At 41.3% G+C, this 27,574-nt stretch overlaps 1 protein-coding gene across 2 annotated transcripts; it reads right to left on the reverse strand.

Annotated features, from left to right (window-relative positions):
* Positions 1–355: 355 nt before the first annotated feature.
* On the reverse strand, positions 356–14,200 carry adpgk (ADP dependent glucokinase). Of its 2 annotated transcripts, none has more exons than XM_088922330.1 (8): positions 14,090–14,200; positions 12,999–13,264; positions 12,080–12,305; positions 8,847–8,909; positions 8,136–8,256; positions 6,305–6,501; positions 5,087–5,185; positions 356–4,198 (listed from the first exon to the last, which is right to left on the reverse strand). In XM_088922330.1, the coding sequence occupies exons 2-8, from the start codon at positions 13,217–13,219 to the stop codon at positions 3,644–3,646; spliced, it is 1,482 nt and encodes a 493-aa protein (XP_088778456.1). In that variant the 5' UTR covers positions 13,220–13,264; positions 14,090–14,200; the 3' UTR covers positions 356–3,643. The 2 variants fall into 2 exon arrangements, with proteins under 2 accessions (XP_088778456.1, XP_088778455.1); XM_088922329.1 differs by having other exon boundaries at positions 356–4,195; positions 14,090–14,179.
* Positions 14,201–27,574: the final 13,374 nt, after the last annotated feature.

The following is a 27,574-nucleotide window of genomic DNA, read 5'->3' on the forward strand; positions in this document are numbered from 1 at the left end:
TGTCATCATGTCCATTTCATATATGGCCAGTGTCTGGTAGTAAGTGTGCATTTTCTTTGTGGCTCAGCAGATACCCTGGAACTGACAAGCTAGTAGTTTACCTAATGTGAACACTACTTGCAGAGGCAATTTTTAGTGGAGTATTCCACTCTTTATTCATTTTCTTATTTTATGTAGCCTGTTTTCTCATATTTCATTTACTAGTTCTTGGCAATTTATCCGTTCTGGACTGTTGGCTTGATCACAGGTATGAAAACGTGGCCTATACAGAAAGCATTACATGCAACACTTGTTACTCTTTGTTGTTCAATCAAATGAAACCTAAATTAAAATAAATCAGAAATTAGGCAACAACTTTATTTCGAAGGACAACAAAAAGGCTTTATTTTTGTTCAAAAGAAACAGGTTTCACAAGCACACTTGTTTGTGTGTGTGTATATATATATATAAAAACACCACTCTAAAATATGTTAAAAGGGTTCAAGTTGTTCCATTCAATATATAAACCTGTAGAAAGGACAACCGATTGATACAGAAGCCTTTTCAGTTACCGAATCATTATTGATGACACACTTGGTAATGTTGAAAACAAGAATAAAATTTTAACATCCCTTGAGGGAATTTGAAATGTAATTCCAAACGATATCGAAGCTATGTTGTATATCTTTTTTGAAAAGAAAAAGATATCAGTTGGAATCTACATGTGCACAACACACAGGTAATGTTTATCTAAGTGTACAATCAGTAACATCCTCTCTTAAATCGAATTAACTGTTTTCACCTCCAGGAACAGGAACAAGAAATGTTTGTACATTCTGAATGAATATGAACAGTACTCCAAAGTTTAGCATGGTTTACCAGTCTGTTTCAAATGCACCCACATTTAGCAGTAGTGTAGCAGTTTTTGGAAAGGTGTTAGAATTATTCCCTCAGATTCTGGAGTGGGCTGCTTCCACAATTACTCTTAAAAAGTCTTCTATAAAGCCACAAATGCCTTTGTTTTAAATACAAGACATTCTAAACCAGACGTAAGTATCCCAACTTCAAAATCAACATTTCTCACATTTTAAAAGTTTGACTGCTGTAGATACATTCTTTACAACATGTACAGTACACCTATTTCAAAAATAATGTTTTATATTGAGATGTTTAACCATAACATTTCCTCAGTGCCTTTCATCACAAGGATATTCAGGTACATCCTCAAATGCCATAAGCAATAATGATTCATTCCAAGAGGCAGGAAAGAAAAAATGTATTCATGACAATAAGATATTCAGCTTTTGACTTAACAATATTCTACACATTGTTGACAATGATTCGAAGGGAATATGTCATCACTGGACTTAAGTCTACAAATTACTTTTTATTGTATTTCCCTTTACAACTCAATGGAGGCATTACATACCACAAGTATCAGTTTGCATAGGCAATATTTTGCAGTTTTTACCTTCACCCTTAGATGTATATACACAAGGTAACACTAGTAGCATGTTTGGAATACTGTGAATACAAATGTCTGTATCCTTGCTAACAAAGAAGATTGGAGGCATTTAAAAAATGTTATCATCAATAACAGATGACAGGAACACCAGTAGACGCATCTACCCTTACTTATAAGTGCAATTGCTGTTTGTCAGTTTCTTACTGGTAACAAAAAAAAACCTTATGGAAATGGAAGGACACCAATTTTCTGAAAAGTGGCAGTCCTTACTGCATTTTCTCTTTTCCAGGTTTAAATTCCAAACCGCCTGAGTAACGCTTGATTTGTACAGACTGAGCCCTGCCTAAAATGCCTAAAATGAAAAACGGTGTGACTGACATTTATTTTCATCTGCTGACACAGCTAATTTCTGTTCCTAAGATAAACTGCAGTGAACCAAAAAGTGCTGTCCGACACTCGACTCACAGTACCATTAAGGCACAGACTGTTGGGGCTGCTTTTCCTCACAGTTCTTCACCTATGACCTGGAGAGGCTGCTCTCTGCTGGTGCAAGAGGGTAATTCAATCCTTAAAATGTACTACAAAACATTATATAAAGTGGATTTAAGGAATACGTGGAATTATGTTTAAAATATTTTTTTTTATTTTCCAGATTAGCGTATTCTGCTTATTGCTAGATTTAAATGTTTGTATCTTTAAAAACCTAAATCTTGACATTGATTTACTCATGGTATACACTCAGAATTGTTTACCATTAAAAAAAGACAATTGATAAATCAGCCATAACACAATATACAGATTTTACAGGCCTTATAGACTGTCGGCTATGTCATGTGGTCAGACAGAAATATAATAAATACATCAGAAAGAAAAAGAACATTTCTTTTTACAAACCACCTACTGAAGCACAGGTTAAAATGTACTTTTTCAATGATTGTTTAAAGTATGGTTACCCTGTGTTCAGGGTACAAACTTAGAACAATTGCATCTAAAATTCTGAAAATCCTATCCAAGACAAAAAATACAGTGCAAACAGTTGAGTCAACAAGTAACATTTCATATTCAGGCTTTTAAGCAAATCTAGCAGTTACACATAGACTTAAAGTAAAGTATGTGCAAAAAATGCCTAAAGCACTAACTTTAAAAATGGTAAGTTTTGAGTAAAGGCAGCAAAATTATGCATTTAAAATGATCTTTAAAACCCGTGGAATCAATCCACTGCTCAGCTGGATGGCATATTCAGTATTTGTTGTGATCTGGAGGTTAGCTTGCTTGACTAAAATGCCTTACATGACACGCTCCATTAATTAAACATGTGGCTGAGTCGTCCGTGGCAGAGGAAGGTGACGAAGATCCCACCAAAAGGAAGAGGAATATTTTCATATTGAAAAAAAGTGAATGTCGCATGTCGTGGTACTGCATAAAAAGATCAATCTTTCACTGGAAGAAAATGGATAAACCAACAGGATTTAATTCATAGGACTAAAACTGCATCCCTTTTCTTGCTCATTCATCAATGTGCACACTAGAGTGAAACATCTTCTTCAGTGTCAGAACCAGGAAACCCCTTCGATTAATGCTGTTCACATTGGTTTGTTCAAAATAGCTGTAAAATATGTAACCTGCCTTACTCTAATTTTTCTGACAATATTTTGTTAGTCTACTATTTTGTAAAGTACTTGACCTGGTTGTAAAAAGAGAGGTGGCACAAAGTTTAAGATCAAGAGCATCATTTGATGCAACAATATACACTGAATGTTTTTAAAACCTGTTTTCTTTTCGATACTGTCTACAAACAGTGGCTCGAACACACCCCAGTACATCTGAAACCCAAGTATGGTGAAATAACCCAACTCTACAGCAACCGGGACAATGATATTCCACATTCCTGATTCAAAACTGGTCGATTTGTGTTCACATAAGGCAAATAACATTAACCCATGAATTACGTAACATTATTTTAGTAATAAAAATAAATTGAGGTAAACGGTACAACCCCTAGAAGCATAAAAAATGGCTTACAATCTGCTCACTGTGAATAAGGTTTTTGTGTAATACAGAAGAGTGCAGTCAACGACACCAGTTTCATGGTAAAGCGTCTTCTGGTACATCGTCCCAGGCGCCACTGAAAAAGAAACGCTTGCACAGAGCCTGCACATTGCTGAACACAGCAAGACGCCTTTGCCCCCCCACTGTCACCTACTGCTCGAGCATTTCAGAGTACAGGAGTCCCTCTGCGGAAATCGCGTCGCCGAGGCCCACGGTCCGTAGCGGATGTCTGCAGACCAGCACGGGGGTCAGGTGGAAAGAGACGTTCTCCCTGCGCCACACGGCCACAGGCTCGGCGGGGCTGAGAGTCACTTTCTCCCTGGGCTCCGCGTGGGACGTGTAGAACTCCAGGGGGGCTTTCAGGACCACCCTGCTGGCATCGATGGCCTGTGTCCCGCAGGCCTGGCTCCCCGCTACCCGGGCCCCCGCGGACACCGCCGCCACCTGGTTGGCCCAGAAGCCGTCCACGGTGGCCAGGATGTGGTAGGCGAGGGTGTGGAAGTGGACGCGGGTCAGGTCGGCCTCCGAGTCGGCGTCTGCCCGGCCGTGCTGCGTCAGGACCCACAGGAGGATGTCGCTGACCCGGCCGACGTCCGGCACGCCGTCCCACGCCGCCAGCTGCGAGTGGGGCCCGGAGCCCGCCTGGGACAGGAACAGCAGCTCCTGCTCGTTCAGGCCGATGGAGTTCACGATGGGGAGGACCTGCTAACAGAGCACAGCCGGGGCTGTCGACAAGTCTGCCGGGCGGGGAGGGAGCCAGGAGCACACGTGCTAGCGGGGAGAGCGAAGCCGTGTCTGCTGAGGAACGCCACAGAGGTGGCTGATGGAAATGCTGAAGGACTATCTAGGCAAGCACAATACTCTGTAATTCGAAAAGGATTACTCGGAGCGTGTCTATTGCACGATTTCTTTTCTGCCCCGTATAATCTCATGGCCCCATAAGTCTTACATGTTTAACTAAAATCTGTCTTGTGGAAAAATATTCAGCTTTTAATTTCCTACATGACTGCTACGTCCTATAGACTCAAGGGCCTAAAAATTTAATAACTAAAAGGGGGGTGTTTTACTCTGTCCAGAGCACATTCTTGACACAGCTTCATAATTTAAAGCGGTGTATTGAATACATACTCTCTGTTAAATTTCTTTATTCATCCTTTATTGCTTCTTTGCTCTGGGCTGCGATACTGGCGGTTATCCCTTTGGAATGTCACAAAGGATCAGGAACTAATCTGACAACATCAAGAGAGCAATGCATGCTTCATTTGTTTAAGAAGATGAATGCTTAAAGACGTCTGTTGAAAAATATAAGAAAGGGCAGGGGACATCTTTACAAGACCCCACGTTCATTTAACTGGAACATCAAACATTTGATAGGGTTAAAACAGCAAGGGATATTAATCAGCCATTCTCCAATTAAAGGCCTGATATTTCAGAAAAACCAGAGGGCACTAACTTCGAGACAAAAGGATACCTAGCTTAAGAGCAAACTAGAAATAATGAAACCGGAATGAAATCCGTTTTAAAAAACAGTGCAGGAAGATTTAGAAAAAAAAGCAGTCTCAGCCTATGCTTTTGTTAAACTTATACATTTACCTCCTGCATTATACTGTTCATGTAGTCCTTGTCCGTCATGCTGGCCAGCTCCAAGTGAATGGGCACCTCATTGGGGATGTCCGACATGGCCACGACAGCCTGCGAGACAAAAGATACAAGCCGTCAGCCACAGAGGACGTGATGCTGCTATGCTAAGCACAGGGCCAGAGGTACAGTAACAGTCATTATGAGGGAAAAAAAGAGGGCTCATAATTATCATTTATTAGGATATAATAAGGCATCACTGAAAAAGCCAAGCTGTGCTAACAGAGTGCAAAGTTGTGGAAGGTATCATTGTAAGTGGCAAACTCAAGGAGGGCAATCTGCACTGGAAAGTAGCTAGAAAGAGCTGCCTGCTATCTTCACAAGGTTTCATACTCCCCTGTATAATGCAGCTTAATCATGTCTGGATTTTCTTTATGTAAGTTTCCATTTACACCAGTGGGGCAAATGATCGGCTTCAAACAGCTGTGTATTTTGGTTCGAGTTAAACATGCATCCATTTATAATCATTAAGAGGTGTGAATGGATAGCAGACTACCCCACTTCCTCAGTCCGCACAGACCCGCCTTTCTGTTAACAGGGGCATTTTGTTGCATGAGTAAACACACCTGTGATGAGAAAACAACTTCCATTTCAAGGTGTTGGCCATAGATCTATCAGGCAAACAGAGCAGGAAATGTATCCAGACTGCTTTTATTAGAAGTGAGCATGCTTATATCAAATATTATGAATTAGCACAATATTAAAGAATCTACACTCCTCCGTGCCATCTTACAAACATCATAGCAGCCTGTGAAGGAAGTACACCAAAAAAAAGCACTGAGAATATTATACAGATATAGTGGGCTGGGGAAGACTTATAAATCAGCCTAAGTAAATGGAGTAATATAAATATTATAAATAATTCATATAATGAAATTCTCACTTGCTGTCACCACATAAAAAAAGGTTCATGACTGCTTATTAATAAATGAAGGAATATTTACTATTCAGGTTTTTTTTATGGACTAGCATTATTCATGCATGTGCAAAGTTGCCTAAAACAATCTGAAGTGATGCTCAATGCGCTTGCACTCAAGCTGCTCCTCCAGAAACCAGGAAAATGATAATGCTACACCTAACATGAACAGTGCCTACTGTACTTCCAAGCCAATAGCACAAGATGCCCAGGTGAGGAATCGGGCCTGAAAGCTAAGCTCCTGAGAGCTTCCTCACCTCGCGGAGACGCTGCTCCCACAGCCGCCGGCCCTGGCCCTCCATCATGTGCAGGCCGGACAGCACCACCAGGTCGGGCTGGAAGTCCTCCAGGCTGGCCACAAACACCTCCAGGGCGTTCATCTCTCCGTTGGCCTGGTCGTGGGAGAAGATGAAGCGGCTCGCGTGCGGGGCCACACTGGAACCCCACCGCTCTCCTGGGAACCAGAAAACGGAAGGAAATCAAACAGCCCCAGGACCCCGCGTCCAGCGTCGCCCCCGGCTGGTGTGAAGAACGCTCATTTCACTGTGGAAAAACTCTTAACAGGCAGGCCGTCGTGCTAAAACTCTTCCCCTGTGACTGACACCCAGCAAAGGTAGTCCACTAAGAAATGAAAGGATGATCGGGAGACTCTTGTTCATTACAAATCCGCTACATACAATGACGAGACGGTACAAAGTCGTGGCTGGTCAAACTTTTTAATTCCCCATTTTTTCTTCCCTGACTTTGACCTGACTCCCCACTTCAATTCCTACAACAGACTACAGTGAAATAAAGGCAGCATTTATACAATGTTGAAACATGCATTGTAAGTTCATCAGATCTTATACTGTTTTTCTCACACGGTGATTTTGAAACACAGCAGCTTCCCTCTCCATGAATAGGCAGTTACAGCTCTCACTGATAACACCACAAAAGCAGTGTTACTGGAGATTACCAGGAGCTGGTAAATTTAGTGAACTGAAGTTTTCTCAGAACTCCAGCCTCCACCCCAGCCAACCACTACTACTCCTGTCCGCAGGGCACACTGGAACTGAGCTGTCAAATTCCAGATAACAGGACCCAACCTACACTCCAAACAGAAGCTCCCACCACATGAGCCACCTGGGAGCCCAAGAATGTGAAATTTAATGTCCACTCTTGTTCTTTTCTCTTTCATATCTATCTAGGCCGCCCTATTAGAAAACACGTCACAAGGTCTCTCAGAGAGGCACACCCAAACAACCAACGCAGTAACGCAGTTCAGATGAACTCGGCTAATGTAAGGTAGGACCGAAAACCAAACATTGTATAATTCAGACTAGACCTACGCTTACTACATCAATAAAGCTTTCGCCCACCAGTTTGATTGGATTGAATGGTATACCTAACTACAGCTTTGGTATAATAAAATACTGATGTTGAACTCATGTTACTGCTATACACAATCTTAAGTGACAGACACACAGTCAAGGTATACAAGGTCAACACTGGGACCCCAACGCAGCTCAGCCTGTCTGCCTTAATGGTCTTCCAAGCTCTAGTCAAGCATCAAGACTGTTTCTATTACAAGTTGACACACATTTGACAGCCAGGCTCCGCTGCAATACATGGTGGGCAGTTATCTGATTGTCAATCCCTTGCCGTCAGTGTACATTACTAATTTAGGAGATTTAATGACATGAAGATCTTCTGATTTTAGCACCAAAAGTTCAACAACAAATTGTCACAGAGATCAAGAAAAACTGGTCTTTTCTTCACATTGAGGGTGTCAAAGGGCTAAAGCAGGCTGTGACCCAGCGGGTGCAGGTGTGAGCGTCGCGGTTCAGCGCGGGCTCGTGCCCTCGCTGCTCCACCCCGCCGCTCCGTCCCGCTACGCCTGGGCGCGACCCCGGGTCTCCGGCGTAACGCCACAGGGAGCCAGCCGAGCGAGCGAAAGGAGACCTCCCCCAGCCCAGGCGGCTGAGGGCCCTGCTACGCGCAGGGAGGGCGCTGACGTCGCCGTGCCCACACCAGCTCCACTACACAGGCACTGGCACAGCGAGACGGCGAGCTCCGGCTGCAGGGCGAGAGGCCGGAGGGCACCATTACCTGCCTTGTACTCCAGAATGAGGTGGAACTCGTCCGTCTCCTGGAGGGACTCTGGCGGGACCACGATCTGCTCGTCCAGCAGCTCGTGGAGTTTTGGCCCCATGGGGCCACACAGCAGCACCTGGGAGGCACGGAGAGAGGGCACGGTCACTCAAAGGTACCTGAACTTGATTCTTTTGAGCTTTATTGGTTTTGCCCTTTGTGTCTTAAGCCATTGGTTTCCCTCAAACAGAACAGGGAGCTTCATGTTCCCAGGCACTTCCCTCTAAGCAGTTTAACATTTTCTTTCGTACTTCCGGGAAATATGGAACAAGCTAGTACAACCTTTTTTTTTAATTCAGCTGGGCCCTTGAGTGTTAATTAAAAAGTCTTCTCATTAAGCAAAACCTTAATTTCACTGTAGTGCTCTCTGCGTGTCGTTTATGTTTAAAGAGGATCTTGCTCAGTATTACTTAAAACTTCTGTATAACATGCATCTGGAGACGTTCATCTAGAAGGTCAACAAAACCAAAACAATCTTCAGGTTTACAGAACAACACACTACTGGGAGATGCCAAGAAAGTACCTGGTATATTATAGACTTCTCAAGAGATACCAGAGCTATTTTTATCTAAATCAGCTTGTTGGTAATCTTATTAGGCTTCAGGTATTGCTTCTCATTTATGCCTTGACATTCACCCAGTAGCCAGCTGAAGTATGAGGCTCACTTACTGTCAAGTGGGGGTGTGTTGCCAGTTTTTGACCAATAAGAGCAGCATTTCCACCAACATAGAGCTGAAAGAGAGAACAGGAGTTGGACGTGTAATAAAGAAAGGCAGAAATGTCGATTTTGCTAAACGTCATATTCATTTGCTTTGTAAAATAAAGTATGCCCACTTTGTGGAAAACTATCTCAATCATATTACCTAACATTTAATTGCGGTTAGTTGCTATCTTGTGCTCAGATCTTGTCCAGTCACTCAGAAGCTGAGCAAGACTGAGCCTGGTCACTACTGGGCTGGCAGACCTCCAAGGAACACCAAGTTTCTGTTTAAGGTTTGTTGTGCTCTTCCCTCTGGCCCAGAATTTTCACACCAGGTGCCATTCATTGGTGTCTCTTTAAAAATGTTAACATAATGACAGCTGCATATCACCCAGATGGGTGCTGCACTTCACTAGTGGATGAAGTAGATCACCTATAAATAAAGTGCTTTGGCGGTATATAGGCATGATAAACTATACTATTAAAGTGTAACCTTAATACTTTACTGGCTTTTTGTGTCACATTTCAGCTTCTTCAGACTAAAAAACCTATAGTATAATGCAAAAGAATGCAAAAGTATTTAGAAAAAGACAGGACACTACATTTCTGAGGTGTAGTGAAATTCACAACCCTGATGATCAAGTTGCTTTGACTGAATTAAAATTGAGCCTGTCTGTTTTGCATAGTCCTTGCAGCCACTGCATGGAGCATACATGACTTCAGCTCAGTTGAAACTCACTTACCAAATGAGTCATACAGCTTTACTAACCAAAAGGTTCTGTTCTGAGGTTTATTTTTAAGACAGTGTGAGTTAAAGTATGGAATATCCACTAAGACGCTCATTTTAAACAGCTCTGGTTGTGTTCTGAATTCAGAAGCCTCAGTCTGTTGCAATCAACTGGTGACCAGCTCTAAAAATGGCATCTTCAACGTAGTCGCACATGTTGTCAAGACTGCGGCTCTATGTACGTAGTGAGGTCAGTCACTGTGAACACGCCCAGAACAAAATACTGCCCTGAAAAAAGAGCTACATTTTACAGAACTAGGAAGTTTTAAATGGATTGATTTTATCTGGGACAAAATCTTTCAACGACTAGAAAGCCAACATGATGAACTCATGGAAAATCACAGCAAACGAAGTATAGGGAGTGCAGTGCCAGGTGTAACTGGGGCACTGCACAAACATGTAAGGATGTAAAGCTCAGCTCATGCTAGAGAGGTATGGTACAGCACAGATTCTTGTAGCTTGTTTCAGTAAACGCAGTACTGCATTCACATCTTCTTGCAATGATCACAGCTAATGTGTAATGTGTAATGTGTAAATGCTTTATTTAATTTGTGAGGTGGGAGAAATGGGCCATTTTTGACCTGTTCTCATAATTGTTTGGAACAATTAATGTTAATACAAATGTGTTTACAGAAAATGTTATTCTGCAAGTTCCTCCATTTTTCCCTGGTGGAACATCGGGGCTAAAAAACGGTTCTATCAGCACAGTTAAACCAGCAACACTAGCGGATGATATTAATTTCTCTTCAGAAGCAGAAGGGTGCTCTGTATTATTGTCACTTCAAACTGTAAAACAAACACAAAATTGATCATCTTGTGCATCCATAAAACTACTATTGTAAGCCCAGCAAGTCTGTTTATGTGTAACCACATACTGTTTATGAACAGGTTGCTGAAATGCTGAAAGGAAAAGTTCCTCAGCCGAAACGTTGTTTCACTATTCTTTTCCTTTCAGCACGGAATACACCTTTACCTGTTCCTTCGCAACCTACGCCCCCCTATGCATGCTGGCCTTCAAACATCTTCACACATAGTTTGTTTGCATGTTGGAATCCACTTTGCCATTGTAAAGCCATTAGATTCACTCAGAGCAGAACTAAGCCTGGGAGACGCACAGGTATGTGATTATACTACAGATTTTAAATCAGGGTGTGTGTGCGAGAAAACGGGGAACGCCCTGAAACGCTCAATACATTGACGTAAGCAACGCAAACTCACAACACTAGTTTATCCACCACAGGCCCAGTATTAAAAAATGGGCCACAACTCCCTCAGATTCAACCTGCACCCGGGAAAATCACATCTCCTGAGGCCCTATATTCCCGTTGATGAGGACTATGTTACCATTCCCACAGCTGAGAAAACCTGGACCCCTGTGAGATCAGGGCACAGATAAATAAGAGGTGTACAGGCTGTGTGCTATTGAATCTACCCAAACACCAAACACCAAGTCAAATTAAAAGTGCTGTCTGAAAACCAGTTTGCAAACATTTGTGAATACATTCCTTAGTGGTACAAAAATGAAATCACTTTCAGATTTAACACTACAAGTCTGTCCAAAACCACAAGAAATTGTCTCAATCTTCTTTGTTATGCGTTTTAAATGCATTGCTGAGAAGAAACCGCAGGTAGTACAAAAGCAGCACATGTGTGAATGTCAGCTCTGAGAGTTTAAACGGCACGAACACGTACGACCACTAAAGAGAAATGACTTTCTCAGAAAACTAAGTGGACTATAAAATTAAATTTTCCAACTATAAAAAGCAACAAAGACACTACTTACATTAGGAACAAAACACAAGACTCATCATGGTAAGATGTAGCTCAAGTAATGGGGAAATGCAACTCTAAAAGCTTTAATTGCCATCAAGCATGCATAATTAAGTTAAAAACAAAAATCCAGTTCTTCATCAAATGAAATATTAATTAAAAAAATCACCTGGGCCTTGAAGGGAATGCATGCAATGCAATTAATGTATAAAGAATTATAACTGATAAACAATTACCATCTCCAGGTTACTCCTCCTGTAAAATAAACACAGCCTTTTAGGACAAACTATTTCTGTATTTTTTTAAGAAGGTTATAGGACAGCTGTAGAATTCAACAGCAACAGCAATTTCAGCTGATTCAATCCTAGTCATCCCAAAGCACAGTTTGTAACACACTTCAGTTCTGAACTTTCCCTCTATTTGGTGTTTTAGAAGTGTGAAACGACAACTGTGGAAAAACCGAATCTGAGGAAGTCTTCTGGAGAATTATTTTACACTGCTGATTTTACACGTCTCCACTCTGACTAGCGTGCCAAGTCCTCTGCTCCGCAGTGGGCATCCTTTAACACCCCCTCCATGGGATTCAGATAACGTGACCGGTTCTGTCTGAAATCCTGCCTGCAGCAATGACATCTGCTCAGTTACCTGGGCCCCGGGGTACTCCACCGCAGCCCGGGCTATCCTCTGGAAGGTCTCCTTGTCGCTATAAAATCTCTCTGCAGCCGCTCCCTTCTCCATGTAGTGGATGAAGGTCTCCTTCAGGTCCTCTTTGGAGCGCAGCACCTCATGATCCTGCCCCGCTCCAGGATCCACGGCAAGAGCCTGGAGGAGCCCCACTCCCGAGACTACCACATCTACACAGGCATTGACCCTTGACAAGAGACAGACGGGAAGAGCAAGGTAAGAGACATTCGACCTGGGCCTCTCAGTATCTCTTAACGCAGCGGTCTTCTATCGGGGTCCTGTAGAGCCGGTGTACCTGCAGGTTTTCTAGGTCTCTGTAAAGTACAAGTACCTGAAGAGCTGGTCCATTTAAGACCATAATGAGCTAATGAGTCTGTCCCGGCAAGCATGGGCACAAGGTGGGACACTAGAGCTGGACAGGATGCCAGTCCATCGCAGGGCGCTCTGCTCTCAATCGGTGTCGCTAAATGAACAGTGATGTAATCTGTATCCAGCATGTACAAAATACAGGGGCTAGACTTTCATACTGTATTCCCCCCTCGTCATCCTACAGGGATTCTGGGTGATACTGATGAGTGTAGTAGAAACACAAGGTGAAAACCGGCCTCTCCCATTTCCTTCGACACCAAATTCCTTCGTTCAGACAAACACTATGAAGCATCTGGAGTGTCAGGATGTGCTATGGCCCTGTGCAAGCTATCCATGCCATGCCAAGTCTTTGAAGGCATGGTTTGGTGGAACCTACAGGGAAACGTCAGTGTCCGACACTTTCTGGGAATGATCCGAGTTTTCCGATGGGCTTATGATCAAGAAGCTCATTGAAAACAGTGAACTCTGTCCTTCCATCTCAGCCCACTCACTCACCCACCCACCCACTCACCCCACAGCCACGCGGCTCCACTGCTTGGCTGGGGACGTGATGAGAGCCTCCCAGGCTGTGGCGATGGTCTGCTCGACGGCCGCAGTGCCGGTGCCGCCCTGCAGGGAGCGCAGGGAGGCGGAGAGGTACCGCACGGCTCGCTCAGGGAGCTCGGGGTCGGAGCGGTGCCAGATGCCCACAATCAGCGCCAGCACCGCTGCCACGATCGCCCTTCGCCACATCCTCGTGTCCTGCTGGGCTGGGGCCGGGAGAGGGCGGGATCTGTCCTACAGGAAAGAAGCACAAACATGAGGTGAGACAAAAGGATAAGGTCCAGCTGAGACACCAGACGAAAGCACGGCCAGAGCTCCTCCTATTACTACTACCAACCCTAATAAGAATAATATGAAGGATGCTTCTCATCCTTTAAATAAAACCAAGAGAAAAAGGCGTCTCTTTATTTAAACTGTTAATAGTATTCAACCACTGACTGCATTTTGTTAGTAGCGTACTCGACAGTATGGGAATCTCAACGTTATATAAAATCAGCAAGGGTGACCAAATTTTATTTTTAATCATTAAAAGTTCTACCGTTAATAAACAGGCTGCAATGCATAATTCAAATAACACTGCTTGTATTTACTTGAATACACAAATTCCTAAGACTGAATGTGCCATTTTACATTTTAATATTGCCCCCTCAGGCGTGATAGGCACATTTACTTTGGATTAAAAATACGATTAAGTGAATTCCTTGACTTTATTGTAGTGAACGGGAAAATTAAGGTGACTAATTCATAACGACTTTGTAAAACGGTGCTTGTTTATTTGGGACCTTAATTTCTGGGTTAATCTCACAGAGCACGAGTTTTTTCAACATCAACTCGAAATTACCGTCATACTTAAACTAAAACTGTATATCATTTAATAAACGTATTCAATGCAGTTTGCATTTCCTGTGTATGTCTTGTGTATTGGGCTGAAATACTACTACTGTAATTTGTCACCGTTGACATAATTTATTCACCCAGAGTGAGCACATACGAGCCAAACCGGAGACGATTAAAAAGTAAGTTCATCGATGCATGTAATCTGTAAAACGGAGTACGAACCAGTAATGGATTCTGCAGAACTCGGAACCGCAGCTGGGCAAGTCTGCGAGCGGGCAGAACTGTGAAGCTACGTTTTTCAGACCGGCCGCCACGTCTGAAACCAAGGGGGCCGGATTCCTTAGTGCGGTAACTTAAACCCGCGTCCCTTTCACGGAAGCTACGCCGATTCGCGGCGCACCCAGATTTCTGAAACGCACTTGCGCTATCTGCGCTACCATCTCCCCCCCCCCGTGGCCTGCTAAGGAGTTTGCGTACAGTCTGGCGCAGTGGAAGTCTGGCGCTGATGGCGCAGCCGTGCTTGCAGAATACCCCCTGAAACCCGGAAGACGCGTGGTGCACAGTGAAGCTGTTGAGATTATAGACAAGGTAATGGCGTAGGGGAGACGCTTGGGACCAGAGGCGAAAAACTGTCGGAAAAAATGAACATTTACTGTTCTAGTGTGGATTTCTTATTCTTGAGTGAATAATTTTGATAATTTTTTTTCCGTTTGGCGTAAAGTCCTGGAAGTAAAGGTCGAAAAATCTGCGCGGTACTTTACAGCGCACCCCTGGTTTTTGGTTTGTCTGTCGGTGAATGAGAGAAAACCAATGAGCAGGTCTGCAGGCCTTTTCGATTTGCAAGGCGAAACGTCTGGTTTGGAGGTGCGATCTGTTTGAGGAACAAACTAGAGTTGTTTTTTTAAGGCACGGCCACCTAGTCTTAAGATTTTCCCGTATTTCTCTGTTACATATCACTGACTTTTGCGGTCTTAATTTGTACTTATTGAATTTAACGTAATTCAAGTTTTGTTGTCGGAACTCAAAATCAAGAAATTTGTTGGTTTTTTTTTTAAAAAAGCTGCGATTTCCCTGCTGTAATGGCGTGTTTTAAAATTATTGATCAGTCGACCTTGCACAAGTCAACACTTCCATCTGCTGCCGTAAATTTACTTCTGCAACGATCATATGATCCGTACCACTCCGTGTTCAATATGAATGCGCTTGTGTAGACAGAAATATTTTGTTACACTTGTTGTGATGATATAAAAGTATAGTTTCTCTTTGCGTTGCAGATAATAAATTGCAGTTGGGTATTTCGGAGCACCTGTATAAAATGCACTTTGAAATAACTTATGGTCTCGTAATATCTTGGACCAGCAGTAGTTTACATGGATGAAATGTACATCGAGGTAGAATAAAATTTGTGGTACCGCATTTCAATAACGTAAAACACATTTTCATCGCGTTTCGAGATCAGCCCTGTACTACAGAAGGCTGGGGGGTATTTTTTGAAGTGTTTAAAATAGATGTTAAGGTTATATTGAAATGTAAGAACATGAAAGCTGTGCAGACCTTAACTTTACCTTGTTTGATCTTTTTGCATAAAGTGAAATTGTGTTCTAATATGTACGTCTGACGGTGTTATTCGTATGTTATATGTGCTCTCGTTTGTATTGTATTTTTGCTGTTATGTTTAAAAGCGTTTAAAAAATAATGGCTATTCCTATATACAAATACACGAATCTAGCGGTGGGAGTATACACATTCTTTCCTATAAATGTCCAGATTCAAGCAGATGAGCTTAACCTTCATATGCGAACACCTCTCCGCAGTTCTCATGTAGATCACGTCTGTGATCATCTGAATCATGTTAGCGGTTTTCTCCTAGTCACACGAGAGTCCCAGAAAATGATGCTCCCTAAAATCCGAGCAATTTTTGTATTTCACATTTCCTCCTTTCTTTTGCAAGCTGTTTTACTGAGGCTTCACATAGTTTTAATGTATTACCCAGTCATATTTTGGTTTTATTAAGTCAATTTCCTTTGACTGTGGTGCACAGATTGTACTCTTTTAATCAGATTACATTTTGCCCGTCCTGCTGCTGTGGAACAGAGAGGTCAGGTGTTGCATCGCAAATTCAGAGCGACCCCGCGAAGAGCAGTGAGCTGCAGCGATGTTATACATGCAGTAGAGAGCACTGTTCGCTTTGACTTCACCACCGCTGTCAATCGCCGAAGCCTGAAGAATCACTGCAGACGTTAAGGCTAAGCAGTTCAGTCCAAGATCATCTACGTTTTGCTTTGAAGAAGCCGTTAGAAAATGAATGAATGGATGAAATAAAAGCGTCCTGTTTTGTTAGTTAACAGAGCAGACAACACTCTTATGCCTATTCCTTCTTGGTGGTATTGGGGCATTAACAATTGATACAGATTCATGAAATATTAAAACAATATTTTAATTGTTTAAAATTAAACAATGATTAACACATTGATACTAGTTTTTAAGACCTTAAGGATGGTGTGTTTTGCTAATGAAGACATGCCTGATGTACGTACCTGGTAGGTCCCATATTGAATTCACTCTTTGGTTCTGTAGACTGCTCTTTGACTCACACGATACTTTTGCAGTACTGTATATGTGTGTCGGACATATTGCTGGGAAAGGTCATTGTATGACATCCAGGATTTCTAAATTCTTTTCATGTGTTACAGAGTTCCTTGCTGAGACTGAGTTGTTTTTTTGCTATCCCAGACTGTGAAGGATTGCTGCTCTGAGACTCTGAGCTCTAGCTAAGCCACTGAGCCAACAGAGAGCGAGGTTTCAGAAATGCCCTTTGATCCATCAAGTCTGGCTCTAGGCCCTAACAGGAGTTGGGAGTTTGCGGTGAGAAATGTATTTAAATAAAATGTATGTGTTTCTATCCAAAAAAATGAAAAGCACAGTGTGCATGCATATTTTGATCACTGTTTGCTTTCCTGCTCTAGAAGCTGGGTGAGTCTTGTTGGCAGACATGAAGATGGAGAAGCACAAGTGATCAGCTGATCACAGGGAGCGAGTGAAGGTGTTGTGGATCAGGATAGGTGAACAGATCATCTGAAAGTTGAGGAAACAAAACTAGCAATGCAAAAATACAGAATCTCACTGGACACGATAAGCAAACATTTTCATGTTTGTCCAGACTGTTAAAATACTGATTATTCAGTGCTAATATAGTGATATTACTAAGGGTATAGAATACTAGTCTCTATGTCAACTAAAAGATAAAAAGACTCTCCTGATGAATTCCAGATCATTGCCCGGGTAGTATTTTTAGTCACTTCGGGAACTGGGAATATATACTTTTTGGTTTCTGTTTCTAAAGCTCTGTGTTGCCCAGTATGGTACAGGTAATGCATTGATAAGTTTGGTTACAGAATATCATACTCATATGCTCTCTGTGAAAACCTGACATAAGGACGTCACAATGTGAAGGAGAGGATGCCATCAGTCCATCTAAATTGATTGGTTATTAGAAGTTAATTGATCCAAAGATTTCAGTCTTTATGTAAAGAAGTACATGCTGTTCTCAATTTTAAATGTGTTTCCTCTTACATTTCCCTTAGATACTTTAGATGGTTTGCTCTCCGCTGATCACTATAAATATCCTCCTGAAAAGTCTGACTTGCAGATTTGTCTTGGCAGGGAAAGATGCAGAAGTTTAAGTCCTACAGGCATCTTAAACTACAAGGAGAACATTTATACTTGAATAGTCATAGTTCATAAACAACTTCTGTGAAGCTGTGAGACCAAGCAGCTAAAGTGTAGTCCAAGCAGCACAGTTTTAAAAGATCTGTGGTCAGTAGCTCCTTGTTTTGGCTCAGTTACTAGAACACCGATATGTTTGATGTTCCTGGAAAATAATGAGCATTAGAGAAAACAGATGAACCTAGGCAAAAGAATTGAAATCCTTTTATATATACTGTACACATACATTCTTCAGGCACTAGTGTGAATAAGTGGGTATGAAGTGGAGACAGGAGCTTTGTGAGCACAAATAAAATACACACCTTTGTAAGAGCTTGAGCTTTTTTCTGGAATCGTGCCATATGAGGACTGAAAATCAATGTAGTGCAGAGTCTTGGTGTAAGTGTTGAAATAGTGCAACTAAAAATCTATATAACCAAAGGGTGATTATGGTTTTTATAAACAGCAGGTAAAGGGTGTAATGGTGTGTACAGTGTAGCAAGATTATACTGTAGTATACTAGGATTCTCCATACAGTGTAATTACCTCATTGTCTTATTTAGAATGTGCTGCATTTGAGAAAAATGTTTTTTACAAAGAAATAAAACATAAACATCAGTTTCCCAATCAACGTGTTTCACAGTAATTTCTAAAGGACTGAAATGTTTCAATATATAGTATTCCATGGCAATATTAAAAGCATTTTACGCTGTCTCAACTGTTGTGTGAGTAATACTGCAGATAATTAACAACAGGGTGTCATCCACTTGTACAGATTGTGCTTTAGCAATACCTAGGTTGATCATTGAATTGCTATCAAAGCTCCCAAATTCCAATTCCAGTTTTCCATTTTTCTGAAAGAAACCACTGTTTATGATTGGGCCTGTGCTTCATCTGTCTGCCTCCCACTGGAGGAGGCAGGTAATTTGATATTATTGGGACTTGTGAATGAAGGTAGTATTTACAGCCACAATTATGTTATACCTGTTCTGTGTTCTCTGTGCTATTACACATAATGAATTGATTTAGCTTCACTGGTATTATCAAATGTTTCATGTCCCAAATAATGAAAATTATACCATGTCACAACAAGTCGTACATCCTGGCTTGGGTTTCATTTTTAATTTAGGTGGTGTAATGATGCAAATAATGTATTTTAATTAAATGTCTTCAGCCTCAAAGGATGTAGGAATCACGGTTTTGCATCTCAATGAACTACCTGCTCAGCTATAAAACTAAAACGGACGCAAAGCTTAACAGGGATGTTTCGCTTCTGACAGCAATGAAGGATTTTGCTTTCAGCTTCCCCTGCAAACTTCCAATTCTCAGACCCAATTTTCAAAGACCCCCTGCTGCCACCTGCAGAGAGGTTTTATCTGTGTGGATCTTCTCTTTTTCTCAGATCTTGTGGTTGTCAGATGTGTGTAGTTCTCTGTCAGTGGAAAAATAAAAACTCTTTATTCTGTCTCCTGAGAGTTTAAATACTATCATTAGTGGCTGTTGACACCTGTCACGTCTGCTTGTCCGTCTGTCTATTTGAGAGAGTTACAGGTATTTGACATGTTAATTATATGATCAACATCCAGATTGGCTCTTATTTGTGGCTGGGTTTTGTCCAGCTGAAAAAAAAATCAGCAAAAGGAAGGCATTAACATTAATCACAGTAAGATATAGAAGATGATAACAGCGTGACTGTGAACTTTGATCAGCCATTCTGGGGTTTATATACACTTGAAAATCTCCTCCAGAGTAAGGACTGTGTGACAAAGCATGCTCTCATCATGCAATTTTCTGACTGAAAGAAGATGTGTGGCATTTAGACAGCACGGCTTAAATACAGGGTCAATCGCTTTTTCACCCGGTTTGAAAGTACTATGTAAACTGGAAGCACTCAAGTCTTTGCAGCATTCAAGATCCTGTTTGCTTGACGTTGGCTCCCTTTCTTCCCAGCACAACAGCGGCACTTAAGCACAAATACTGGTGGCAAAAAAGAAAGAGTGAAAGCATGTTGAATCTTCCATGATGTGTTAACACCAGTTATGTTTTTACAAAATAGACCCTCGTCTTTTTTGACTTGCGACATCCACATTTAAAGTGGACTTGCTCTCCAGCAACAAGAACCTGCAGTTCTCTCAATTAGCATTAGTTCCACCTATTTTGCTCCTGATACTCCCTGCCCCCTTACTGTAGACTGGTCCTTTCCGTCTACCAGGGGCGCTGATATCTTATTCACCTTCCCCTGTCCCCTTCCAGATCTGACTTGGCAACAAAGACTGGGTAGAGTCAGCTCTCCGAAGAAGGCTGTGTGAGCCAGCTCTGACAGAGATGGGTGGCTTCTGCTGATCAGATAACCAATGTCAGAAGCCTGTGATCCCAGTTCTCCTGTCCCTAGTTACCATATGTTCTTTCTCCTTTTGGTAATAGCAAACAGGAGACTCCATGTTGCCCAACTGACAAGCAATGGTGGTGTAAAGCACCTCAAATAGAAATGTCTCCCCACTTATGTTCAGCAGTAATTCTGTCTCCTGAGAACTGGGCCTCTATAAGAATCTCCCAGCTGCCTCGAAGTCTCCCTTTCGCTACACCATCTTGATCTCTCCCACTGGTTCCTGGAGGCACAAGCAGGATGCTAAGAAAAGCAGGCTGCATCACTGCTGGGAGAAGCAGAAAAGACTCTTTCAGCATCATAGTGATGTATATTCACTGGTGCATATGGTATTTTTAATATCAGTCCTGATTATTTCAATGTTCCCTCCAATAGATTAATGTTAATGAGATCATTTGCATTATTGCATGCTGTTAATTTTCCTAATACAGAACTGCATAGCAACATTGACTGGAACGGACAAGTGAATTATTAGGAAAAAATAAGTAGTAAACCCACCCACATATTCAATAAATGTGTTAGTGTGCAGAGTTTCAAGAATAATTCGCAGTCTTAAATATGACTGTAATATGTACAATTCACACATTTACAGTGTATTTCAAATCTACAGTTGTTTGCTTTTAGAACCTAATTTGACTATAGATGGTACTTCTGCTATGTATTATAAATAGTAGTGAACATTAAAAACTCATCAAGAAATCAGTCAATACTGTATGTGTAAATCTGAGCTCTTGCTCAAACTAATAATTCTGCTGGTTTTGCTGTTATTAAGAGTGACTGACGTTCATGAAGGCAAGTGTGAACAGTTAGGTTTGATTGTTTTTTGTTTGTTATAATGCAAAAAGTATAGTTTTAAATTCCATTGTTTTCGGTGACTCACCCAGCAGTGGCAGTCCTGTTTGAATGCTTTTCACTGGCTTCCTGTTGTCATCTAATTTGCCAGCCTTCACTTCCTGAACTTCTGTCTGCTCTGCCTGGAAACTGCTCTGCCTGTAACCCCCCCCCCCATTAACATGAAAACCTGGTTTCATCTTAGCTGTGGTCCTAATTATTGTCAAAACATGAAAAACACTTTACCAAGACTAGCCTGTTTCCTCCGTCTTGTCTGTCTCTGGTCCCTCTCTTATCCTTCCCCAGTGGTTCATACTTATTCTCAAGGTCATTTCCAGATGACAGCTTGTCATCTGTCACAAGGCATGACTCAGGATGAGTTATTGCGTTGCAAATCCTCAGCAAGTGCCTTCTTCCTATTGAGATTTCAGGTATTGCTTCTGCAGAGTGCCCTGGTGTGAAAAAAGGGCTGGTTTAGATCTTTGAAATTGTTGTGGATTGACAACCCCAAAAGCTGTCAAAAGAAAGTCGCTGCAACCTCAGGATGTAAAACACAGTGGTTCTGGGGCTAAGAGCAATGGAACAAAAACTCAGTTATCTGTAGTTTCCAAAGAATGAAACAGTGGCACTCTGACAACACCAAGGACTACATTCAAGTGCCAGTCTGAAAGACAACAGTGTTCCTCTCAGGCTTTCAAGCATAGTGGAGAATCTTGAAATCACATCTTTACTGTAATTTCTAATATAAATCATTTTTCCTGACTGGTGTTTAATTTACAGTCTGAATTACACGCTCAGTGTAACTGCTTCACCTCTTACACTCAGTTCCTTTTATTCCGCATTTCATTGTCATCAGAGGCACTCACCTTAGCCTTCAAACTCAAGGAGAAGAAAAAACTTTCAAAACCCTTAAAAGCATAACGACTGCTAGAAAACAAAAAAGACTACTCTTTGATAAGAGTCTCAAGAGATCAACTGGTTTAATTCAGTGAAAGGGTACCTCCCAGTGAAAAGTTAAATAAGAAATCCAGTGAAGGCAGGAACCTGTTTTGGAAAACCTTTAATACCAAAGTTTTGGAGAAAATATTTAGTCATAAAATGCACAGTACAAGGATGGATATAGAAATTATGACACATTTACAGGCTACAGGGGTATATATATATTTTGTATAAATCCTATTCTCTGTAAGATTTTGTAAATGATTCTGCTTCAACACACGGTAAGGCATGAAGTATGACCCTTTGAGCTCAGAGAGCAGGTATTTTTTGTTTCTATCATAGATACACTTAATTAAAGTCTACAAAAGTTAAAAGCGTTTAAAAAAAAGTGGATGAAGTTATTCATCTTAGGCTGCCTCTTGCCCCAGAACATCTTCTTCACAACTATATCACTGAAAGAGTCTATGATTTAATATATCATTGTATCTTTTGTTCTGTTTCATGTAAAATGTTGGACACAATGCAAAATAAGATCCTGCCTACAGCCATGCAGGTATGAGGCAGATAGCGATACAGAGCCTGGGAGCTATAGAGAGCTATGACAGTCGTTCAGTATTAATAAATAGATTTACCTTATTCGTTTGCTCAGTATGTTGTAATCTGTACAATCTTTATGTTGTTTATTAGCATATAAACAAATGTTTATGATTAAACATTTTCAGCTCTTGTAGGTTATATCATATTGAAAGCATTTCTTATAGCATTTTTATTTTCTTCAGATAGTGTCAAATGTAGTGGGACAGCAGTGAGGAAGAGTGGTTAGCAATCTGTATTTATAACTACAGGTTGTGGGTTTGTATCCCGTGAATTAGTGTATGCTTGAGGAAGGTACTTTGCACAAATTTTTCCTTTCAAATACCTGCATAAATGGGTGTACTGCATGTGGTTTTGGATAAAAGCATCATCCAAATATTAAAAACAAACACTATATTCATCTTCATGATGCCTTGCTGAAGTGTCTATGCCATATCTGGGTTTAGAAACAAGTATGTCTGTACTCAGTTCTCCTCTTAAATTCTCTTCTTTTTGTTGAAAAGCACAAATCAAACTTGAACCCCTGAATGCAGTTCAGCACACATTACAGTAGGTCATTGCATGATCAATTGCCTGCTCTGTACTGCGCCACTGCCAAAGTCTATAATCTCCCTTCTCAGTGCAGCCCTCTGGACCATGTCCAGACTCCTTCCATACCAGCATTCCGACATCACTCATGCCTGCAGCATCTATGATACTAGCAGGTCCATGTGGAAACAACACATGGCAGAGCAGGGTGGCAGAGACATGACACAATAGCTAATTTAGCTCTCAACTTCAAACAAACCGTTAATCTCATCAATGCCTATTGACAGGCAACAGCAGAAGAAGCCTATAACTGCTGTACCCCTGAATGAGCAAAGTGCCTGTCTCTCAATGTTCCCTGGACAAGAGAGGTAAAAGCTTTAACTTACACTTCATTTATCAGTCCGTGGTATTAATCAAAAAGCGGAGATTAATTATTTTGAAGCCTCATCCCCGTGGTGTGCTGTAGATAAGAGTGCCATTACAAAGATGTTTGTAAAGAACGATGAGGATCTCCTGTCGCTTTTCTTTTGCTTTCATATGAATTGAATTAAAATCACACATTATTGATTCCTTAGTTATTTTTAAAGACATAAAAACTATAATCTTCAAACAGATACAGCAAACAGGGTGTGAGCGATGCGCTCTATAATCTTCAAACAGATACAGCAAACAGGGTGTGAGCGATGCACTCAAAGTGCACATAATCTATACTGGAAGGGTTTATCTATCACTGCTCTCTCACACTGTACGAGCCATGCTGTGGAAAATGAGACAAATCAGGCCTCCCTTTTCTGGAAGTGTTTTTAAAAAAAGATGACAGGGTGACTGCGGTGGATTCATTCTTCATCAGGAGGAATATCTTTTGTGTCTCACCCTGCAGGAGCTCAAGTTAATGATTTTTACAAACCTATTTGTTCCCAGTGTCAGGTAGGTGTTTAATGAATATAGCCGAATTCCCCCCTCAAGTTCCAAGCCTCCCATTGATTTCCTGCAGAGGGTTATTGACGACAGAGAAACATACTCTCTTTCTTTCTCTCTCTCTCCCCTTTTCATGGAATTCATTTTCACTTGTGTAAGCACAGTCCTGGCACAAACACAAGCCTTCACCGAGAGAGCTGTGTTTTATTTCTTTTAATATCCCTCTTGTCTTTTGCTATAGAGTGAGATGTTGTGGCCTTCCAAACACAGTTTTATTGGCTGAGGTAAAAATCGTCTGGGTCTGGGTGTTTGTAATCGATCAGATGACCAACGATGGAATCCATTCGCAGGTCTCTTTGTACTGTATGTGTTGTTTTAGCACATTTCTCAGCCCAAATAGGAACAGGAACGAGGATTTGAAATAAAACTATCATTACTCAATGTATTTAATGGCTGTTTGAGTTTAGGTATAGAGACATTGGTTATTTTGAAACCACAAATTCTCTGTAGGTGAAAAAAAATGAATCCATCTTTTTGTTTGCTCAACATAAGTTCCCTAAATGAGGAATCACGGATTCAAATGAAAAATATTGTTTTAATTTACATTAAAGGTACAGAGGTAGGTTATGGTTTTTACTGATTTCCCATGTGTACTTGAGTATGAAAAAAGATACTAGTGGCATTCTATAGTGGAGAAAAAAAAAGTTGTCTGACAACCATTTAGTTGGAAAATGTCAAAAACCAAAAACAAAAATTGTATTTTAAATTATGTGGTGCCACCAGCGCTACACCATTCTACTTAAATACAGAATGACTTATCTGTACTTCTCAAGATGACAGCTCTGATCTATACTGTATGTCAACAGACATATTAGTTGATTTGCATGAATCTGTTACGGGCAGGTTTTAAATCGCTAAATTCCCTCAGTGACACTGTGAAGGCACTAGAAATTACTGTAGTTACCTCAGGTTTTGGCAGGATGCTGCCATTCTAGTGCGGCTGATTTTGACATGGTTGTACTATCCATCCAACAAGACTGCCAGCTTATCTGGCCAGGGCACCTGCTCCTGCTGTGTAGTTTAGCAGAGTGGTGTCCCTTGAAATTGATACACTTCTCCTTCAAATAAGTCATTTTGAACATACTCTCTCCTCCTGTCAGTCACTGACCAACTCTCACCGTCTCTTTGAGGACAATACTGGCTTCTGTATTAGAAGGAGCAGAGACAGACATCACTCACAGTCCGATATACCACCCTATATTAATGCTGTGTCCCATGTCACTGTACATCTGCTACTGTAATTGCACGTACCCCATTAAAGACAGAATTAAATAAAGCTCACATTTGTAATGCAGATTCACTCATTTCTGTTTTGTCCATTGGAGACTCTTGTTATTTGCATGAACAATTAGGCAATTAAAATCACATTGCATTTAAAATTTGCTGGCAAAGGCAATTCCTTGTGGTCGAGAAATGGTTAAAGACGAGTATTATTTAAGACAGGGTACAGGCATGTGTTTTTAAGAACAGGAAGGCTTAAACTAGAAAGCTCGGCAGACTGAAATACCCGTTCACCTGCAGGTGACCAGCAATGTGGCTTAGACACCCAAGCAAGGCTGATTACACTGTGTGTGCCAAAGCTATTAGTTCTATCCGGATTAGTTAAGTAAGGACATCTTTCAATTTTGTGCTCCCAAGAGTACTTCAAACTTCTAAACAGGTAAGTACAGTGTGCTACCAGATTCTGGATTCAGGATCTGATTTCTTCCTGAAGACTTTCTTTCTTAAGATCTATCATACCAGAAGAAATCCACTATCATCTTTTACTGCTTTCTCTGAATGACAGGAGCCTGAATCCTGAACTCACTTCTATAGAAGGGCTTCCTAGAGTGTTATTTTTGATACACATACTTATTGAGCTGTTTTCTGTTCTTTGTAGACAGGTACTGGAGGAACATGACCATTTTATATTGCAGAATCAATCTGAAAACTTCATCTTGACATAGGACAGCAATTAGCACAGAACTGCAAAGCTGTTTTAGAAATCCCAAAGCTACCAGGGAGCTTGCAAGAGATTAATCTTAAAAGCTCAGAAATTCCAGCATAGTCCTGGGGCATTGACAACCCTATTTAAGATATGACCTGACAGTTTCTCACTAATTCTCTACAATTACTTGCTTAGAAAAGGAAAGGTCTGTGTATTACAGAGCAGTGAATGCTCATTGGAATCTCTGCTTTGTATTCACCATGCAGAGCTCAGGTTTGTCAGAGTTGATGGCATAATTGGAAGCTGATATAGCTTGTTTTTTCAAGGGGTTCCATCAGCTTCAAATAAAATCTTCTCTTTCAAAGCAGGCCTTTTGAACATATGTTGTCTTCCTGTCTGTCACTGACCGACTGTCCCCATCTCTAGGCAGACAAAAGGGGCTTCTGTCTCAGAACAAGGAGCTGCATTTCACACTGAGATTTAGACTTACAAGGGAGTGGGTGCAGCACTGGTATTGAAGTATTCATTTGTGAATCCAGGGAGTAACTGTTCACTCCAACGCTGCAGTTCCTCGTAAATAATTGAAGCCGCAAGTTCAGCTGTCTTGTGAATCGATACCAATATGTCAATGATGTCACCTTTCAGTGATATCAGTCACTTGATACAAGCTGCAGATAGGGTGCTGTATGTTGCTAGGTTATGATGTCCGTCTTGGAGGAGTGTGTGTGTATGGGGTGGGGGACAGCAGAATGTCAAATAAAACACCAATGCATAGGTTCTAGTGAGACAGTCTTTTTTGCCCTAAAATGCAAATGCATTGGTTTGATTTTGACTGTCAGCTTGTTTTGCACTCATTCTGCCAAGCATGATTAATCACAAGCAATAACAAAATGCTCAGTGATTTCTGTTAAACATTTTTAAAGCTTGACTCTGTCATGGAAGATTGTTTCATGTATTATCCCGTGCATGCTAGGAAGCTGGTTGGTAACTTATCAGCTTTGGCAGGTCTTCAAAACCTCACTAATCAAGGTATTCCTGCTAGGCCTTTTGTGTGCAGTAATCCACAGTAAATGCTAATGATACACTCAATATTTCATTACATTTCTAAACAGATGGGCTGGATCATATCAGTGGCTGAAATTAGTCATTCAATTGCCCATATTTTAACACTGATATTCCCTAAGGTTTCTGCTGGCTGTACAAATGTAAGTGATCAACACTGACTATGATTTTGACAAAAAACAAGTCTTGCAGCATGAAGGATACTAACTGTAAATCATGTGCTATTGAACCTGGTATGGTGCTTGAAGTACAATACTGAGGATATCAATAAGAACTTTACATTCAGAGCCAGAAAACAAGCTGAATTGTTAGGGTCAATTTCTATCTATCCCAGCATGCTGTTGGAATGAAGCCAAATCACTCAGAACCACTAAAAATGACTCCCCGAACTTCTGTGCAATGTCTTAAAATGCAATCAGTGGCTCTGCAAAGGAACCTGAGCTGTATGGTGGCAGACTATCTGATAAAAGCCAGCAAGCATACGTGCCCTGAATGTTAGAAGGAGGAAAGAGGTCACCCATTCATGGTAGTATCTCATAAATCACTGCGTTCCACACTGTAATTGCTCTGAATGCAATAATTGCATTGTTTTAAATGCCCGGCCAGGCAACACAATTACATCTCTGACAAGAGTAAAAGACAAGTGAATAACAAATGCTTTAAGAGGCATAATTGCATTGCTTGGATGAGCTGGATGACCAGGTCTGAGATTATATTTCCGTCGTGTATTGATTTCAGACAGCCAGCTTTGGCGACT

Source organism: Atractosteus spatula, chromosome 7 (assembly GCF_055471065.1).
Source record: "Atractosteus spatula isolate fAtrSpa1 chromosome 7, fAtrSpa1.hap1, whole genome shotgun sequence".
NCBI lineage: Eukaryota > Metazoa > Chordata > Actinopteri > Semionotiformes > Lepisosteidae > Atractosteus > Atractosteus spatula.

Bases quoted from the DNA above. Each gene is read 5' to 3' on its own strand.
- adpgk (XM_088922330.1), bottom strand. From the start codon at position 13,219: ATGTGGCGAAGGGCGATCGTGGCAGCGGTGCTGGCGCTGATTGTGGGC. The intron at 8,257-8,846 runs GTAAGTGAGCCT...CGTGCCTCCCAG, and splicing joins CAACACACCCCCACTTGACA to GTGCTGCTGTGTGGCCCCAT. The intron at 6,502-8,135 runs GTAATGGTGCCC...TCTGGTTCCCAG, and splicing joins CATTCTGGAGTACAAGGCAG to GAGAGCGGTGGGGTTCCAGT.